The following is a 21,840-nucleotide window of genomic DNA, read 5'->3' on the forward strand; positions in this document are numbered from 1 at the left end:
GACAGACAGACAGAGTATGGGCAGGAAAGGGGCAGAGCGAGAGGGAGAGACAGATAATTCAAAGCAGGCTCCAGGCTCTGAGCTGTCAGCACAGAGCCCGACACAGGGCTCAAACCCACGAACTGTGAAATCATGACCTGAGCCAAAGTCGGAAGCTTAACCGACTGAACCACCCAGGTGCCCTTGACCACATTTTGACTCAAAGGAAAAATAGTTTTTCTCAATCTATTACCCAAACACACCAAACAACAACATGATCTGGGGGAAAAATGAGGAAAAAAGTTAGTATTCAATCTTATCAAGTTGAACAGCCCTGAGGAAAAAGAACTACAGCTTGGTCTTAAAACCTTCTCTCTCTCAAGATGATCTTTCAAGAAACAGCCTAGACCTAAGGTAGACTGTCCAGTTACATGAGGAACATGTCTTCCTGCTGAAATGAAATCCACGTTCATGTTCCCAATTTAGAGTAGGTCAACTACTAAAGAGACCATAATAATTCCATAGCAAAAAAAAAAAAAAAAAAAAAAAAAAACCCAACAAAAATTTCAAAATCCTAGCATAATAATTAGCATTTTTTATTATATTCAATATTCATATATAACACAAAATAAAGACGTCAATGGGAAAAACTGTATGAGAAAGAAGAGCAACATGAACTAAAATAAGGTTGATACTAATCATGATATAATTCTGTCGCTCCTAAAAAAAAATTGCTGATATAACATAGTAAACATCCAGATGTTTTTGCTCATTTGGAGTATTAGAAAGAAAATAGGATTTTCCTATTTAATAATGAAATTGCAAAAACGGGGGGAGAATGAATTTCGTTTTTCAATTTTAATGTTCATTTATTTTTGAGAGAGAGCAAGCAAACAGGGATGGGGCAGAGAGAGAGAGGAGACAAAGAATCTGAAGCAGGCTCCAGGCTCTGAGCCATCAGCACAGAGCCTGACGCAGGACTCTATCCCTTGAGCTGTGAGATCATGACCTGAGCCAAAGTCAATGCTTAACTGACTGAGCCACCTAGATGCCCCTGAATTTCTCTTTTTAATCTAAAAATAAAATGTAAGAACTAAACTTCTCACAACCATCCTGCCTTATCCACAGAAAAAACAACAATGAAACAACATAACCTGGGGAAAATATCAAACACAAAATAATAATTTTAAAAAGAGAGAGCTGTAGAAGGAGAATGAATGACAATCCAGAAAATTATAGTATGAAATTGTTTTAATATTCTTATTTGGAAGAGGATACTGAAATCCAAGCATGTGGATATATTTTTACTTTCCTTCAAGGATGTCAGTAAAGTAATCCTCCATACTTCTCCCTTCACCAAGATTACTTTATTTAATTAGCTTTGTGTTCAGTGCCATCTTCAACACTGAATGCATTAGTACTGAGCATATGCAAAACCCCAGGTTCTAATCCCACATTTATCATTATCAACTTGACCTTTCATCTGTGAGATTGTTAGACATTCTGAATCTCTCAAAACTCTAAACCCTGACTCTATTTTTAGGATTCATTGGCTAGAGAGATTTATAAATGGTGTGTTATGACTACATTCTGGGTCTGAGAAACATTAGCTTACTACATCAGAAAATATCGAAGAATCAAATGACCAACTACGATACTAATACAGGCTTATGTGATTATACAGAATTTTTACATGGTTAACACAAAATTTAGAAGAACTAATGTGTTACAAACCATCATGGCGGTGATCCATATTACAGCATGTCCTATATCATACGCATTTGTTAAAAATCTTGGGACTAACACTTGACTGCTTCCCACTGGGAGGTTCAAGCTTCTCAGAATTCTCGTAAATATCTTTCAAAAGAAAAAAAGAATTAAGAATAAATATTTATAGGTATCAAGTAACTCCTTAAATAACTGAAGTGATATATATTAGTGTTGGTGCATATATTCTCACTGGATCAGTTTTTAAGCAAAATTACATACTGTTTGGCAGTTTTATATACTGCTATATTCCATAAAAATTTCATAGAAGATCTACTTTTTAAAATGTTTTATTATTTTAAGTTTATTTATTTAAGTAATAGCTACACCCAACACAGAACTCAAACTCATGACCCTGAGGGTCAAGAGCTACATGCTCTAACAACTAAGCCAGCCAGGCACCCCTATTTGCTTTTTCTTAAATGACACTCAGGTCACAGGAGTATGAATCTGAAGCAGCTGTATCCATGAACCCATAAACAAACAAGTGAGATATAAATGCAAATACTTGTCTTCTAGTGAGTTATTTTCCCTTTCAAAATTCTAACACGGATTTGATTTTTTCCCCAAGAATTTGCATTTTAATAATTTATATTTAAAACCTGTCATTAGGAACAGATAGGGAGCCCAAAGGGAGAAGAAAATGACTTTTTCTCTTTAGTTTCTACTGGACAGCACAAGCAGAGGTAAACAGTAAGTTTAATGTTTGCTGCTCTGCCTCCCTGCTCTACAGTCAAGGTGTGGATCAGAATCACCTGTACACCCCGTGCAGGCCCTCTTGGATTTATGGCAGCTGAAACAAAACAGAAGCTGCAGTGTTAAGAACACTGCACCTAGAGACACTCTAGCTTTATTTGCTCGAGGAAAATGTGACGTAAAAAGTGGAGAACACTCTAGAATAGCAATCAAATACAATACCCAAAATTTGTTGGAAGGTATGAATTAAGACCCTGAATAATACACTTTGTACTTCCTAAATTACTCACTCTGAAACTTCTATTTCATGTCCTGCGTAGGCAAGACAAAAATCATACATTTCTGATACCTTAATATGAACCAATTAATTTTTGAAAATAAATGGTCTATCCCGGAAAACTTTATGTTTTTACTAGTGGTCAAAAAAATTTTAGCAATAGCATACAAAACACACTTCTTAAAGACACAAAAAGTGCTATCAGTGCTATTGTATGTTGTATGTTCAAATGTTAATTACCTTTGGTACATATGGATCCCAATCTATGTACCCTATATTATCTGTAGCCAATCGAGCAAAGAGATTTACTAGTTGCTGAAAGTAAAAAAAGAAAGACAATTAAGTAAGTACACTTGTTGTTATTAATAAGTGTCAGTCACACCCCTTATCCATTTGTTGTTCTCAGCTATTATCATTAACACAACTTAATACATGGTTTATGGCTCATTTTTTAAAAATCTCCAAATTTCAGTTTTGATTGTCACCATCTTAAATCAACTGTAGTTGAAATGCTTATTAAAAGGGAAATGACAAAGCATCATTCACAATGCAAACAGAAGACATTTTAATCTAATAAGGATAAAGAGAACATCCACAATGTTTCTAACAACATGCCAGTGAAGGTACAAAAGCAGAGTCTTACATTTCATAATACATGCACATGCTTCTAGATATTGATAAAAACAAAATAAACAAGTGTCTGTTTCTGTTAGAAAACAGCGAACAGAATTTAAAAACAAACAAAAAATAATTACAACACTGCCAAGAGCCAATTCTAAGGAAGTGAAGTTACTTATCAAATGATCTGATATATACTGTCAGAAGGAAAAAAATAGGATACTCACCCCCTCCCACTGTGGGAGATTTTGCACTGAAACCCAAAGGCCAATTAATTCATCAAACCAAAGTCTGAAGAAGAAAAATGGTGTTATGAATAGCAAGTGATTTATAGAAAGTGGTTCAAAGCCAGGTATCCTTTGTATTTTTTTAATCTATTATTCTTACTGATAACTATACAACCTAGAAAAAATAATACTCAATGTACAAACTTAATGGAACAAATAACTATTTTTTCTGAATATTCCGCTTCCAATACACTTATGCCAAAAGAGTAATCTCATCAACCCCCTACTTCATTGTTAAATAATTACTGACCACCCCTATCTAACACTGTTTACAAGTGTCTCCTTCCTCCCTTTCTCCTTTAATATTTTCCTATTACTACCTATTCTTGCAACTCTCCCTTGCATTCTGTTTTTTAATAAGCCAATTAGTAATTATGCTATTAAGTACCACTATAATAAGTGTTCCCTAAAAGAATGAGTCACGAAGTGTTAGGTAGAACTAAATTATTGTGGGGGGAATTATCTCAGATTAAACAGAAGAGAATGTCAAGGCAAGAAAGTGCTGCAATATTATTCACCAATCTTTACAAAGGTCAAAGAAATGCTTTTAGAATTTCTGGATGAGAATTAACATTTCATCAATATACAGCTAAATACAAAATTTCTGATTTGAAAGAAATAAAAGATTTGGCATCTCACCATAGAAAATATGGGGGGGGGGGCTGGGGAGTAAGCATGAATCCACAACACAGTAATAATACCTATTTCCTTCCAGTCTTTTTTTTATACCTTTTCTTTTTTCCATAAAAGCACAGTCTAAATTTCTTCATTCTAGCACTTGTTTTATACCTATAGTCATCTAGAAAAAAAGTTCTCTTTTTTTTTTTAAAGTAGGCTTCATGCTCATCACAGAACATAGCGGGTCTTGAACTCATGACCCTTAGATCAAGACCTGAGCTGAGATCAAGAATTGGACGCTTAACTGAGCCACCCCAGAAAAAAAAAAAATTCTTAAAAGCAGTGCTAAGACTAGAACAAGTAAAGAAAAAAAATTATAGGAAAGGCCCAAGAAAAACTACAAGTGATGGATAAAACCAAGTTTTATAAAAACACTTTTCCTTTTCCTGAACTCCACACAATTTAACATTTTTATCACTGCTTATTTACTGATACTTTCTACTCCTTTTTGCATTTTTTATTCTTTCTCTCTTGCTTTCTTAAATTAAAGCCCACATCTTTCCTTTTTTGTTTTTTTAAGATTTTATTTTTAAGTAAGCTCTACCCCCAACATGGACTCAAACTCACAACCCTGAGATCAGTAATAGTCACGTGCTCTACCAACTGAGCCAGCCAGGAAAAGCCCTCATCTTACTTGTTTGACATACAAGCATTATTCTCTCTTCATTTACAATCTTATGTTTAATTGTTTCACCCTTCACACACTTCAAGTATAATCAACATAATGGCTGAATTAGTAAATTTTTGTTTACTTATAATTGCTTTACTGGTCTGTTTATACATCTCTATTTCTTGCTCTATTCTATAATTTGTTAAGATATGTATATACTTACTTAAAACCTTTATGATGAAGTTCTGGAGGAAGGGAGGTAGGAAGAAATATTTCAAAGTAAGTGATGGCCTTTTGCATTGTTACGTCAAAAGGGCACATTAAAGGCCGCCATTCTTCTAGCATCTCAGCTGTGGCATCTGCTGGAAAGTATCTAATAAAAAAGAAGGTTTTCATTTACCTAATCAGTGCTTTAAAAAAACGTTCTACAACATCAACGTGTGACTGACAAAAAAAGGGGGAGGGGGGATGGATTTTATAAGGCATAGCGCACACACACTACAAATGTCAAGTTAACATAAACACATTTTGCCACTCTAAATAACCTATAAATATAAACATACATGTTTCTTGCAGTTTTTCCCTTCCTGTGTGCTATGTAATAGCAACAAGAAAAAAATTTAGTCAGAAAATCCAGTCTATATATATGGATAATCAGTGACATGAGAAAGAGAACACCGGACAAACCATTTCCTTTCACTGTACCACAGAGCTCTCTTGTAATACAAGAGCAGGTTAGACTAGACGGTCTGGTCCTGCAGGTACTAATATTTTACAAGTCTAGGAAATGGGCAGGAGAGCCCTTGGAGTAGAGAAGATTCACAAAATTAAAATCTGACGTGTGCATTCATACACAAAACAAAGGTAAATGGAAAAAGAGGACCCATGTATAATTACTAAATATCCATTAAGGGATTTAAAATAACAACAACAAAAAAAGTATATGAGTAATTCGATTTGAGTATGGCCAAAAAAGTTAGGAAACCCTTTCAAATACACCTGTAGGTTTGCCCTACAAGTCACATTATTAATCCTATTATATCTTTTGTCCACCTGTATTAGAATCACACTTCATTCCTTTATGTGAAAAATAAAACTACACTTTAGTAATACTTCTTTGGGTTCATCAAGCATCTATGTGCCAGGTCACTGTGCTACAGGTTAGAACACACACACACACACACACACACACGCACAAACACACACAAAATACATCCTGCCTTTAAAGATCTCATACACCAATTCTCCTTTCTAATCTTTCAGGGTCAACTGTTAGTTTAGTAATCCAACATAAAAGCTTGGGTGTTCTATGAATTACCTAAGAACTTAAAAACCACTAAGTACCCCAGTGATGACCAAGTATCCAGTTAGGAAACATAGACTAAGAGGTAAGTGCCTTGCTCAAAATGACACTGCTCATTGGTGGCTTATGACTCAGGTTAAATCTTAAGCCTCAATCTTAAAAGGGAGACCATATCTTAAAAATGCATTTGCCCAAGACTGAGTAGGATGGTAGGTCAGCAATAAATATCTGATTTATAAAATCATTTATAACTTTAACTCATAAGAATATGGCAAAATACGGATTTCTAGTCAAAAGAATTCACTGCATCCATACTTATCAGGATAAGCAGTCTAAGAACACCCTGATAAAAAACACTTCAAGTCCACAGACTTGGACTTTAGTTGATTAAAACTAAATTCAACCCATATTCATCTTTAAATATAAGAATATGGAATATTTCTGTATGTTCCACTGAAAGAGAACTTTAAAAAAATGTCTTTTACTTTAAAAAATACACAGAGGTGCCTGGGTGGCTCAGTTGGTTAAGTGTCCAACTTCGGCTCAGATCATGATCTCAGGGTTCGTGAGTTTGAGCCCACGTCGAGCTCTGTGCTGACAGCTCAGAGCCTGGAGCCTACTTCAGATTTTGTGTCTCCCTGTCTGTCCCTCCCCGACTTGCGCCCAGTCTCTTTCTCTCTCTCTCTCAAAAAATGGATAAAAAACATTAAAATTTTTAAAAATACTTAAAAAAATGTCTGAACACCTTTTCATTATTACTCACATTTTGATGCAATACCTACAATACGCATTTTGGAAAATATTTTTGATCTGAGTAATGATACTCTAGGAAAATCTTTCAAATAAAGACAATTATACATAAATTATGGCAATCTTACTTTATAATGGGGAACACCCACATCACTTAAAAACTTCTAAATTTATAAATGAAAGCTAAATAATTTAGTTCAAGAGTTGAAAATGATATGTTGTGCCCAGTGACTAACATCACAGTGTTAGAAACTATTTATACCTTCAATTTTCTCTTCAAAGCACACTAAGAATGGGAAAAAGCCCAAAGAAATAACAAGAGGTTTCATAAAATGAGAAGCTACTTACGGTCGGCAGCTTTTCACGAGTGTTTTGAGAACATTTTCTACAGAACTGGGGGGGAAGAAAGCCATTTGATAAATTAGGTTGCTGTATTTTAAGAATACATCTAATCCAATTAATAAATATCTCGAAGATATGTTCATACGTTTAAATATTATCTGTGTATGTGCAATAACTGCTCCTCTTTCATACAGACAGAACTATTAGGATTAAGTATCTAAACTCTGTAACCTACTCTTTCCTTTGCCCTCAGTTTGCTCATTCTCTGTTGTAAACTAAAGGGAAGAAAACTGGGAAAAGGACAAATCATTTTCAATCCTTACAAAGTAGGCAGCAATGACCGTACTTAACAACACATCAAGAAGTATGCTCAGCGGCTTAAAACTTCAAATACTAATTTTTATTTTAATTAAAGTGCTTTTACATGGAAACACAAAAAGCAGACAAAATCTGGTGTGCTCATATCAGCAACCGCCAGAAACTAGTTTTCTATAACCAAGTGGTGAGAATTCTATAACCCTACAAGGTTACTAACAATTATCGAAAATAGCAACAGCCATCTTTTTGACCAGCTACTTAAATATTTCTATATGGATTCATAAGAAATGTTTGTTTTAATGAAAAGGCCAATGTGTAGTCATTTAAACACACATGGACAGAATGGAATATTTAAATTAATTAGACTACTGTCAAAAGAGGTATAATGCAAATAAGCAAAACAAAGGGCACAAGGTAATTTTGGACTGGAATTATAAAATTAATGTGTGACTATTTACAGGATGAAGTGTACAAGTAAATAAAACAAGTCCCCAAACGTCAAAGAAAAAAATTATGGGGGGAAGGGGAAACTTTCAGGCAGTGCTTCCACCTGACATTTTCTCATTAAGCTTCTTGAAATTCTTAAGTCCAGAAGTCTATCCAACTTCTCTGAAAGCTTAAGAACTCATCTATAAAGAAATTCCAAGGGGTAACACAAACCAAACTCAGCACAAGTAATCAATTATACAACCAAGAGAGAAAACTATCATTTCATTACTAGAAGCTGTAGAAATCCTCTTTAGTTTCAAAACTACTCAGAAAAAAATTAACTGAAGAGGAAACCAGGCTACAACACATGAGATCATTCTAAAATAAAAAGGAGGACCATATGGCGAGAAAGACATAGAACATTTTCTTTGAGTATTAGGGAAAGATTCTACCTTCTCTCACAAAAAAAACCCTAAGCAATTGAGAAACACAGAATTATTAGTTTAGAGAGTATCTAAGTTTGCCTGGTTAAAAAAAACAGGTAAACTCTCCAACTACATTTAAACTCCCAGAAGACCACGACTATGATTTTTATTTCCGGGCATTTCCAAAGTATTTATACCAAGGCTATGGTTCATATATATTTATGCATATTTATATTTATTATTTTACAATACTCAATGGACATTTTCTATCAGAGCAACAAAAAGCACAGATCTTTGGATCTTCTTTTAGTCTGGACTGAAGAACTCCATTTAGAAATAAATTATAGCCAAGGTTTAAAGAAACACCTACCTCCTAGTGCATCAACTCAAATGTAGATCTTAAAAAGATAATTCTAAAATGGTAAAGTGTCTGTCCAAGGAAATAAGCAGAAGATTTGTAATTCTACCAGTTCCTAAAGTTTGTGTTCATGTTAACTTTACATTTATTTTACTGTTTCTGTGGCAACTCATTTGAGAGTACAACACAGAAAACCTGTTATTTTCACTGGTAATTTTTCTATTCCACCAAACTTTCAAATAACATCAAAAATGATTCTCAAAAGCAAGTCATAAAAGCCTACATAGCTACCTGCTCTCTCCAGTTCCCTTCAGTCTTCAGAAGGAGGTTAATTATAATACTTGATAGCTGTCACTTCACTTCATTAGAGGAATAGGGTATGTGGGAATGTGCTTTAGTTTCTCTAAATAAAATCAATTTCAACCCCTCTTTATATATATAAGGCCTGTGCCAATGGATTCATGCTCTTTATCCAGAAAAGGGTACAATCTCTCTAACCTGTGATATCTGTATAGTGACCTTTTGTGATTCTTGTAATCTCTCAAGATGAAGGGAACAATGTTTCTGTTTAAAAATAAAATAAAAGGTTAAGGCTAGATGCTACTAGACTATATTTCACTAATTTTTAGAGGGAGTGAATAATCACTATGTACTTTCCCAAATGCTGGAGTTTATAATATTAAAGTGATTACAATTCAAAACACTTTTTTTTTTTTTTTAATCAAAAGGGCTCTAACAGAAGGAATAAGCTTTGGATGAGTTTTCTCATAACCTATTTTCTCTTAGAAAAAGCATGCTAAGTTGAAAAGAAAGCCATAGTATACCATGCAATGGTTCACAACTTGCGCTTTAGAGTCAGACAGATCTAAATTTGATTACCAGTTCTGTCTCTTACTATCAGTTCAGTATTACAGCCACAGTTTTTCCAGCTATATAATAGTAATAATACCTACCACTCGGAAGGCTGTTATAAAAACTCAATGAGGTATTATAAAGAAGACAGTTACCTGGCCCAGAATTAAACACAAAAAGTATTAACTATAATTATTATTTCTTACTAGCCAAAACAAATTATATTTTCAATCTCCTTAAAAACTAAAATTTTGTGCTCTTTTTGTTTTTACATTTACTCTACTGCCTCTTGAACAACTGTTAATTTATGATTTAGGAGACCACATCAAAATAGGAAATTCTTCCCCAATTCCCACCCTATTTATTAGGGCAGAAAGTAAGGTTCTGGTCCCAGTTCTTGAGCTCTTATCCCAGTTTCAACCAATGACTGTATGAATTTTCCTCTATGGACCACAATTTCCTCACTCTTTATGATTATTTAGGACATTAATAAAGTTAAGTGCCAAATATGTAGCAGAGAAGCTTGAGGAAAGCCAAAAACCTTAGTTTCCAGTTACACTGGTTACTGAGATAGGGGACTTACATAAACCTAGCGGTTAAGGTTTCCTACCTCCTTGGCCTTACCTAATTATCAGAACAATATTCACTTTTAAACCAGAGAAATGTACAGCAAATGATATATTCAAGTTGAAAGTAGTGTGGAATGTCCATAGCCAGAGGTATTTTTAGCTTCACATGACAATTCTTGAACTAAAATTTAGCTTCAGAATTATCGTATTTGCTTTTTAATAAATGAACTGGGAAATTATAACACTGGCTTATTCTACACACCTATGCCTTAACCTCCTTATAATTCAACCGTAATTGCCTATATATTTTCTTTCTTAAGAATGTACTTCCCTGGGGCACCTGAGTGGCTCAGTTGGTTGAGAGTCTGACTCTTGATTTTGGCTCAGGTCATAATCTTGAGGTTCATGGGATCGAGCCACATGTCTGACTCTGCACTGACAGCATGGAGACTGCTTGGGATCCTCTCTCCCTCACTCTCTGCTCCATCCCCACTCATGCACATGCCCTCTCTCCAAATAAATAAACTTAAAAAAAAAAAAAGAAGAATGTACTTCACTTAACCTAAAAAACTCAGTTTTACCTGCTTTCTCTAAATCTAAACAAATACAACCATCAGTCAAACACTATTCATCTCACAGCTAATCTTTCAAAAATCTAATATTGCATAGTTTCATGAGTCAGTACTCATTTTTCACAGCCACTTCACACAAAATGAGGGCCAAGATAATACCATAAGAAAGGTATAAATACTTAAAGAAAGAAGTCTGCCTCATGGCTAGTACTAATAAGTTGTAATAATCCTGACCACATAAGTAAAAAGAACATGCATAATTCCTGAAAGTGATGATAAGCCTAATCAGTGTGAACTAAATATTTTTAAATGCTTCTAAAGAAAAATCATTGTAACACAGATACAACTTTTGGGAACACACTACCAAAGTCATTAATAAAATAAAATCAACCATTTATTCTCTCATTTCCAAATAAAAGTAAAAATAGTATTTTTAAAAGAGCAAATAGAATATTCCTCAAATACCATGTTAATAAATCACTACATCTAGATGCCTGGGTGGCTCGGTGGGTTAAGCATCTGAGTTTTGATTTCGGCTCAGGTCATGATCTCACAGTTGTGGGATCAAGCCCCAAGCTGGGCTCCACACTGGGCATGGAGCCTGCCTAAGAGTCTCTCTCTGCTCCTCCCCCACTCATGCACTCTGACTCAAATAAGTAAATGATCACTACATTTACCTTATTAATAATTACTGCTTATTAACAAAATAACCATAAACTATTTTAAATTTCAACAGGGCCTCAAAGAAATCGCTCTCATCATTTTATTATCACGTTAAATTCTGTAGCTAGAGATCATTCTTGAGCTGCAGATAATAACTTAAGTTTATAAATATAGCCACATGTGTCAAGAAACTTCCAGCAGAGTAAGAACATGTCATTTCCATGTGTTGAAGGGGGAACAGAGGATTTAGCTGTATCTTGGGGATAAGAGCACCAAATCAAACAGTCCTTTGTCAGATTAATTGAGAAACAAAAGCCATCAAGAACAAGCACCAAAAAGGGAAATAATCAAGTTTCTTCAGAAGCAGATTAATATGAAAAATGAAAATATTTCAGGATGCCTAGGTGGCTCAGTCAGTTGAGCATCTGACTCTTGATTTCAGCTCAGGTCATGATCTCACAGTTCATGAGATCCAGCCCCTCTGGGATCTGTGCTGATAGCTCAGAGAGCCTGCTTGGGATTCTCTCTCTTCCTCTCTTTCTGCTCTTCCCCCTTCCCCCTGCCTCCATGCACTCTCTTTCTCTCTCAAATAAACTTTAAAAAACATACTAAAAAAAAAAAAGAAATGTTTAATACTCTACGATCCCCTTAGAGAATGATCTATATGAAAGAAAAATAGATCTTAAAAATATATTTTAAAAAAAGTAAATGAGTTATCTAGGCCCAAACTGCTCATGATGCAAATATGTAAGCCTTTTAACACCGAACAACTCACAAAAATCAAACTGATGGTGACAAGACTAAACAAATTTACACACATTTATCTACTCAAATATGAATTGTCTGTGCCCATTTGTAAAAGCTGATTTATGCATAATTCCTCCATACCTTGTTAGCAGCAACAGCCTTTATTAGTAACTTGCAAGATGCTACCCCAATTAAGTGGGGGAGACACTATTTTATAAAATAAAACTAGGCTCCTAAGGTTCAAATGCTTCTTTTGTAATATAATCATTAAGTGATTCTTACATTACTATTATCAAGTTCAAACTACCTAATTCCTTTCCAATTTTGATTTATCAAATAACAAAATCCTACAATTTGTTTCTCCAGTAGAAATGAGAAACAGAGAAGAATGAAAATGGTCTCTTGCCCCTGAAGCATAAAGTCAGAACAACAGAAGGAATAAAGGGAGAGTCAAAGAGAAGAGGGAGAAAGATAAGGGAAAAGGGGAAGGGAAAGAAGAAAGCTGAATAATCCTTGCTCCAAAAAATAGAACCCGCTTTTAAAATCCTATTGACATGCGTGGCACCCTTAGCAGTAGTTTCAATAAAGAAAAACACATAAGGCACATGAGTTTAAGACTTGAAAGACAGTTAACAAATGAAGCAACCTTTCACTTTTGATTACAAAAATAGTATTCTAAAAATAGTATGAACACATGCAGTCAGCTGACAAAACTGTTTCAAAATGAGTCAGAATACAGCTAAGATGAAAATACTCAAAGCAAAAATACCAATTCCAAAAGCATGCCATATTAAAGGGTTTTCAGGGGTTTTCTGAAATAAAATGTTTGTGAAGTCATAACATTATCCCTGGACTATAAACACTTGCTATACTAGTACACTGAACAGAAGCTTAATTAAAAAAACGAAATTTTAAAATGTTTTAAATGATTCCCTATTAGAAATCCAGAGGATATAGAACAGCTCTAAGAAGCAGAAACTAAAAAGTAGTGCTGTATAGCTCTCCAACTGGTTTCTCTAATATTTCTGCTTAAGAACTAAGACTACTAGATTTCTGATTTTAAGATTAAGGCAAATGTGATGAACAAAGTCCAAGAACCAAAGAGGTTGATAATCCTTCAAAGGTGAGGTTTTATAACTATATAGGTATATAGGTATTCCTTTCAAAAGGTGGTAAATATCTGATGGTAACAGTAAAAAGATTATAGAAAGTTGGAGAAAGTGAATAAAGAATTATAGTCCTGAAAAGTGTTTTAAGTACAATTCCTTCTACTTTTTTTTACAGAGACATTAGGTTTCTAATTTTGTCCTACAGTTGCCTCTCACCAAGCAAAATCCCCCTCAAAAGTGGTGCCAGATCCTTAGTATTCTTGTGATCCCTTTAAATTGGAACAACACATTACCATTTTTAAAAAGTGTCTGCATCACAGAGCTGCACTTCACAATGTGTACTCCAGGGGCGCCTGGGTGACTCAGTCGGTTGAGTGTCTGACTTCAGCTTGGGTCATGATCTCACAGTCCGTGGGCTCGAGGTCCGCATTGGGCTCTGTGCTGACAGCTCAGAGCCTGGAGCCTGCTTCAGATTCTGTGTCTCCCCCTCTCTCTGCCCACCTCCTACTCCCGCTATGTCTCTCTCTTTCAAAAATAAAAACACATCGGGGGGAAAAAAAAAAACAAAAAAAGAATGCACAATATGTACTCCATTCAATGGCACACACAGCCCCTGGGTGTGAGCAATCCAAACCACAGAACAAATATGGTTCATCTTCCAGGGGCATCAATTTTAGTCAAGATATAGATTGGAGGAATTTTTACTTATGAAAATACTACTTTTTAAAAATGATTCTAATTTTATGTAATCTCTACACCCAACATGGGGTTCAGACTCACAACCCCGAGACCAAGAGTCACATGTTCTACTGACTGAGCCAGCCAGGTGCCCCTGAAAACATTATTTATAAGCCTAATACCAATATCAATGTTTAAAATAACATGTGAAATTTCCAAGAAATTTCTCACACTAGACCACTTTAAGAGACACCTCAAAGCCTCAAGGGAAGAGGAGGTATTAAGTGGACAGTTTGAAAAGTACTGGTCCAGGAAAAAAAACACTGGTTTGGAAACTAAAAAACCGGGATTTTTTTTTTTTTTTTAGTTTATTTATTTATTTTGAGAGAGAGTGAGCCAGAGAGAGCAGGGGAGGGATAGAGAGAGAGGGCAGAGAGACTCCTAAGCAGGCTAAGCGCTGTCAGCACAGAACCCGATGTGGGACTTCATCTCACAAACCCTGAAATCATGACCTGAGTCGAGATCAAGCATTGGACACGTAACCAACTGAGCCACCCAGTTAAAAAAAGTAAACTGTAAAGTAAAAAGTAAACTGTTTTTAACCATTAATTATTTTTTGTAAAGTTTTAACAGACACTGAATCTTCTAGGAATATAATAAACATATAAATTGAAGTAAGTATTTTGATTTCTTGAAAACTTTACCTAGGGTTATTCATTACTCCCCGCCCTCTCCCCCCAAAAATCACACTATCTTAGCAATTCCAACCGCAACACTCGATCTGCCAATGCTATACGCATGAAGAGTGAAATATGCAACTAAGATTGAAGACTATTTTAACAGTTTAGAACCAACTGTCATTACATTGGCAATTAGCAGATATAAAACATGGCATCACAGAATTTCATTAGTAATTTTGCTGTTAAAAAGCTTCATATTATCTCTCAAAAAGAAATAAACACTTTAAATGCTTATGTTATTGTCATCCTTTTTGGTATGGCACATAAAGCAATTTATGTTGCAAAAATTATATACTGACATTATTTATTAATTTACTTTAGCACTGCTTGTTAGTTTTCAATCTTACTGATACTGTCACTGGAAGCCCACTGCACAAATTCTCTATAGCTTATCAATATTTCTTTTCCAAATTCATCCTTTGCCTCTATTTCTTTCAAATGTAATAATGTTCAAGAATAATGTTTTGTGATACCAAATAAGTACACTATTCCATATCATTACATAAAGAATTATTGTGACACTATATAATAAGGCCAGCTTATCTGTAAGAATATCATACTTTCTTTTTCCCCAGCTCAGTACTCTGAAATTAAAGCTACTTCTCTCTTGTCATATTTAAGTAAGTCCTATTTGTTATTCTTTATCCTAGTGCTAGTTTTTACTTTAATGTCCATTCATAATGCTGCTTTTATTCTCTTGTACTTCTTATACAAAACGTTTTGATGTTCTTGCTTTTAAATTCAAACTTACTCATTATAAGTAGGTGCAAAATCTCAATACTATATTGTGTCTTTTCGTGTAATATTGCATGCATATTCAAAACACATATTGTTTTATAATAAACTACCTTCCCATTATGGGAATCATTTTATGGTTAACAAATTATTTATATTGATTTTTGTCATTGAGTACAGATAAAGAGTATAGGTAAGTCATATTACTTATGAATTTCATTTTAGAATAGTTAACTACAGAACACAAAAGTGGATGCTGCCTGCTTTAAACCAAGCAAAGATTTCAACAAATACATGATGTTTCTTTAAAAGACCAAGAACACTCATGGTGAAACTTCTTTTTTTAAGTTTATTTATTTATTTTGAGAGAGAGTGCACGCAAACAGAGGAGGGCAGAAAGAGGAAGAAAGAGCGAGTCCCAAGCAGGCTCCACATTATCAGCACAGAGCACGATGCAGGGCTTGAACTCACAAACCGTGAGGTCGTGACCTGAGCCAAAACCAAGAGTTGGGTGCTTAAACGACTGAGCCACCCATACAGCCCTCATGGTGAAACTTTTAAGGAAGAAGGTTTCCATGAGAGCAAAGATGATGGGAAGATTCAGGAAAAGATATGGTAATAATAACTACAGTATCAAGATGCAGGGGAGGAACTATAAGCACTGACTGATACTAAGTGTGATAAGTTCTGACAAAACTTCCAGGAAAGCAAGCCATAGATAAGTATTAGCGACCACACAAGACTTAAAAGGAAGCAGCTGTCTTTGAAAAGGTACACCTCAGGGCAGGAAGTACTTACTGCAGGAAGGACTTACTGAAGAATTTTTTTTTTTTTTTTAATGTTTATTTATTTTTGTGAGAAAGAGCACAAGCAGGGGAGAGGCAGAGAGAGAGAAAGAAGGAGACACAATCTGAAGCAAGCTCCAGGCTCCAAGCTGTCAGCACAGAGCCGGATGCAGGGCTTGAATCCACAAACCATGACATTATGACCTGAGCCAAAGTTGGATGCTTAACTGAGTCACCCAGGAGCCAGAAGAAAGAATTACTGAAGAAATAAATAGCCTTCTCTCCTCTATCATTTACCAAAGATTTTTCTGAGGCAGCCGAACAATCAGCCTGAAAATTTTCAAAAAGATAACTGATTTTGAACATCATTTAAAGTTCCCTGAAATTGCTGATTCTAGTGAAAGCCTAAATGGCCTCTTATTTTAAGAAGACCCAGTCAATCTAGTCCGTGCCATATTTCCTCCAGCAGAAATACTCAAAAGGAACCTTTATAATAAAGCTTTTATGCTAAATTTTGGGTTTTCATAATAAATATTTATAAAAATATATTTGAATGATGTACCACTTAGTTTCATGGTGAATTGTGTTCATTTTATGGTTGAAATGGGTTTCCTTGTTTTAACCCATGAAATCTTTAGGAAAGAAATGATTTCTTACCACTCTGTTTGTGACCACCGTCCAAAAACCAATTAGGGCCTAAGTTCAGGATCACCTATAGTCATTTTTCAAAACTTCTTTTCATTTACATCATTTCGCTATTTATTTATGACCTGAAAATCTTTTAAAATCTACCATCTGTGGTCATTTTTCAGAAAATTCTATGTAAGGGTGTAACAAAGACTGCTGAGTGGTGAAGCTGAGTGGTGGATTAAATGAACTGAAAGGGGGAGACTATAAGAAGTCATGAAATAATTAAAACATGCCTAGAATTGAGAGAAACAACAGAAACAAATCTTTAAAGGCTTAATTTATAAAAAAGAAAGAGGAAAATAATACAAGTGTATAAAATGGTGTTCTTCCGGAAATGAGTACATATGTGTATGACAAACAGTAGAGAAAAAATAAATTGAAGAAAACTGTAGAAATTTTCCTAAAAAATAAACCTCAATCACAAATAGTTTGAGTACTTTAAGCCAAACATGCTAAGACTGAGAAAAGAGCTAGATCAAATCTAAAATCACTATTAATTAACCAAAAAGGACAGATCATCATATTGTACTCCATAAATTCAGAATAAAATACAGAACACACCAAAATTAGAGATCTGGAAGAGCTAGGAGGCATGTACAAGAAGGCAGAATTAGTCAGAGGTTCATAATCCTAGTATGTCTAAATCAAGAAGTCGTGCATCCGAATAGCTTACATTCACGAACAGTCACTGAAACTAATGGTTCTCTAATTGTGATGTGGGTGTCTCCTGGAATATGCCAACCTCCTCTTCTCAAGGCATTTGTTTTATTTGCAGTATTAAAATACATGTGGATATATAATAAAGAATACCAAATGTGTATTACTTTCAATGACAAAATTCAAGATTTCAAACAAAAATCTGTTTTCTTTGCTCAGCATGGTAATATTAGTGATCAGATATCCTGGTGGGAAATTCATAACTGCAACTTCAGATATAGTTTAAAGAAGGCAATAAATTGTTTTAGGAGTTAAGTTTCATAGTAATGAGCACATTGAAATGTGTATTTGCTTATCTCAAATAACCCAATTATTTATCAATTATGACCAAATCCTAAAAGGCCCAAGTGCTCCCAAAGAAGTACTTGAAGGAAATACTTACTTAGGAAACCAATTTAATCCCAGGTGCTCTGTCTTGGAATATAATATTCTTTCCACCATGTCATAAAGTGGTCTCCAAGGTAACTCCAAATCATCTCTTGAAAGAAGTTCCTTTTTCCTAATTAAAAAAAAAAAAAAAAGTAAACATATATGCATATATTCACGTGCAGTTGTTTGTATATTACCGCTACCACACAAGGACAGTCGTTAAATGTTGCTGTCATCCTGGTGGGCCTTGCTTTTCCCCATCCATGGCAACTCATTGGTAGAACGCAGCAGTAGGAAGAACAATGCACCAGATTCTTACTGCTGCTCACATCTCAAAGAGCACCAGGTAAAAAGGGGCATTTACATTTGTGCCACCATTATTGCCAATGAATTTCTTATTTTTCCATGTCATTGATGGAGTACTTAATGTTTCCAGCATTGTTCTGGGTTTCCAGGAATAAGAAAAGAATAAATGATCCATGTCTTCTCAAGGATCTTACAACATATATAAGAGAACTAGTTTAAACAAACATCAGGTAACATATAGTTCAGTGTCTGCTACAAAACAGAAGGCTTCATCGAGGAGATGGAATTTTAATTAATTAACACATATAGCTCAAACTTATGATAGAGTTTTCTGCAATCTTTTTGTTAACTGGAAATTTGGGACTTGGGTCTTCTTACCAAAGAACACTTAGCTCTCATTCCCTAAAACCTTGAAGAAACAAACCAAAAAATGTTAGCAGAAACCATAGGAAATTTACTTACTTTAACAAGTTGATCAAGAGACGGGCAAATCCCTGCATCATGCTGATTTCCAGTTTTGGAATTGATACCAGCTCATACAATAACTTGATAAAAAGAACATGATCTTCTTTGCTAAATTTTCTCCCATAAAGTCGAATATATCTGCAAAAAAAAAAAAAAATCAATACAGCCTTCAAAAATAAGTGTGGTGACACATCCATATTCACAGTAGCATTTTTCATAATAGTCAAAGTGTAGAAACAATGTAAATGTCCACTGATGGATGAATAAATAAGGATAATGTGGAATACACACGCGTACACACACAATGGATTATAAAGCCTTTTAAAAAGAGATTTCTGTCATATGCTACAACATGGAGGAACCTTGAGGACATTATGCTAAGTAAAATTAGCCAATCATAAAAGACAAACACTGCATGATTCCACATATATGCAGTATCTAAAACAATGAAACTCACTGAAACAAACAGAATGGTAGTTGCCAGGAACAAGTGGAGGTGGGGCACACAGGGAAATGGAGTTATTCAGTGGGTACAGGAGACATGATGAAAAAGTTCTGGAGATCCGTTGTACAACAACATACATATAGTTAATGATACTGTACTATATACTTAAAAACTGTTAAGAGGATAAAATTATCTCTTTTTGCCACAATAAAGAAAATATGTGGGGCACCTGGGTGGCTCAGCCAGTTAAACGTTCGACTTTGGCTCAGTTCATGATCTCATAGTTTGTGGGTTCAAGCCCTGTGTTGGGCTCTGTGCTGACAGTGCAGACCTGTTTGGGATTCTCTCTTTCCCTCTCTATGCCCCTCCTTGACTCAGGCTTTCTCTCGCTCTCAAAATAAATAAACTTAAAAAAAAAAAACAAAACAAACAAACAAAAAAAAACATATATATATATAGTGATACCTTAATTTCAAATGTCCTTGATGTTAAGCATTTTATACTTACTGTTATGTAGGAAGAATTATTCTGTATTTAATTAAGAGACTACCCAATAATAATTAACAAAAGGCTTATAATGATGACTGAATTCTCATCAACATTCAATGACCAATTAAAAACACTACTGTCTTATTGTTGTTTGTTCTTAACTGGCCTGTGGTCATAAGTAACCTTGAAAGGAGTTTCTCTGTCCCCTTCCCTTTATTAAGCAAGGGCACATTCAAGAGAATCATCAGCTTATAACTCCTAAAAGTATTTAAAAACAGCATATCACAATATAAAAAATAGAACAAGAGAGTACAGATAATAGAAGTTTACTGTTTAACCACAGAATCTTTGAAGAATACATAATAGTTTGCTTAGAATCCTGTAACAAAACAGCAAGTTACATAACTTACACTATGTGTTCCTGAGTTAACTCATAATTATAATAAAATTAAGTTACTACCCAAAATAATACAGTATTTTACCTCAAAGTTACACATTTTCAGTACTTTTAACTTTAGGGAACCAAGGCCATCAAAAGCATCAACTACAAGCAAATTTAAGGAAAAAACATCCCCAAAAGCAAGGATGACTACAGAATATTTTAGGGATGCCTAAGTAACAAAAACTTAAGTAATCAAAAACTTACTTAGAACAAATGACTGGACAGTTAAAAATCATAAAATCCTTTGAGGAAGACCACTTTACAGACAAATATATAAATGAACAGAAAACATGACATTAATACTCCTTATATGATCTCTAGCACTTCTCTGATAGCTAAGATCAAATTGAATTTACACTTAACTTCTAAAATTAGGATATCTAGGGAAGGAAAAATAAGATAAAAACAGGGAGGAAAACCATAATAGACTCTTAAATACAGAAAACTAGGGTTGCTGGAGGGAAGGGGAGTGGGTTGATGGCCTAAATGGATGATAGGTACTAAGGAGGGAACTTGTTGGGATGAGCACTGAGTGTTATATGTAAGCGATGAATCACTAAATTCTATTCCTGAAATCATTATTATGCTTTATGTCAACTAACTTGGATTTAAATAAAATTTAATATATAAAATAAAATAAAATAAAATAAAATAAAATATCTAACTGCTTTTCTCTCCCAGAAATTCCTCAAAATTCTTGGTCCACTAAAAACACACTTTTTCATTTTCTCAGACTATTGTGTATTTATTTATTCATTCAGCTCTTTTCTGTTGTTTCAAGGTATAATCCCATGATTTCACCTTAGTACTCTGTTGATCAGATAGTAGTATGGGACGCAGAGCAATGAGACCTGAGATACTGTTTTGCCTCTACCAGTAATTACTGTGCAAGTTTCTTAACCACACTGGACTGGTAAACAGATTAGTAAAGGCAATATCTAAAAACCCTAAGCCTGGGGCTACCTGAAATACTTCAAAGCTGAATAAACATGGTATAACCTCCTGCAGCCTCCCTCAATGTCACTTTAAATTTTGGAATGAAAGGTAGAATCAATTAAATGCTACTTTCAAACGAAAGCTATATTCCTAAATATATTCCTAAAGCAGCACACACAGAAGAGTTCAAAGACGTCCCTTGCTTTCAGTGGCTACTTCAGGTCTGGCCAGGACGCTAGATACCTCTGAGGTCCTGCATTCACTCTCCTCTGAGGCTAGGATACTTCTGTGGAAAAATTGGGAAATACTGCCCTAAGTCACTGAAAGAAGTTAGCTACAGCCCACTGCATTTACCGCAGTAGAAAGACAACTATGTGCTTATTAACATTAGGAACGTAAAATTCAGAGCCCCAAATTTAATATGCTGAAAAGAGACAGGGGGATTCCTAGAGGAGGTAGAACTGCTGACAAAACGAGAGATGTTAGGGGGATTACTCAGAAAGAAACCTTTTATTTTCCCTGTCAACCAGGAAATAGTTCTTGTCAGCCAGAAAATGGTTCTTGTCTCAGCATTTTTCAAAATGCAGTCCAAGAAAATTTCTTCTGAAGAACACAAGAAGTACTACATGAAAATTAATAACTGGTATTCATTAAAATTGAGAAATTCTATTCACAATGAAACACTATTAAAAGT

The 21,840-nt window shown here is 34.7% G+C and overlaps 1 protein-coding gene across 3 annotated transcripts in view; it reads right to left on the minus strand.

Moving 5' to 3' along the window:
* The window catches only part of PSME4 (proteasome activator subunit 4), a 98,774-nt gene that overhangs the window by 60,363 nt on the left and 16,571 nt on the right, over positions 1–21,840 (minus strand). For 2 of the 3 annotated variants that reach the window (XM_042932269.1, XM_042932271.1), the window contains exons 2-9: positions 18,832–18,972; positions 18,077–18,193; positions 9,336–9,401; positions 7,314–7,358; positions 5,136–5,285; positions 3,565–3,628; positions 2,960–3,034; positions 1,714–1,836 (exon numbers count right to left, since the gene is read on the minus strand). In XM_042932269.1, the coding sequence (XP_042788203.1) occupies positions 1,714–1,836; positions 2,960–3,034; positions 3,565–3,628; positions 5,136–5,285; positions 7,314–7,358; positions 9,336–9,401; positions 18,077–18,193; positions 18,832–18,972 (781 nt within the window). The remainder of the gene's footprint in view (positions 1–1,713; positions 1,837–2,959; positions 3,035–3,564; positions 3,629–5,135; positions 5,286–7,313; positions 7,359–9,335; positions 9,402–18,076; positions 18,194–18,831; positions 18,973–21,840) is intronic. The other variant, XM_042932270.1, reaches the window with a different exon arrangement.

Source organism: Panthera leo, chromosome A3, assembly GCF_018350215.1.
Source record: "Panthera leo isolate Ple1 chromosome A3, P.leo_Ple1_pat1.1, whole genome shotgun sequence".
NCBI lineage: Eukaryota > Metazoa > Chordata > Mammalia > Carnivora > Felidae > Panthera > Panthera leo.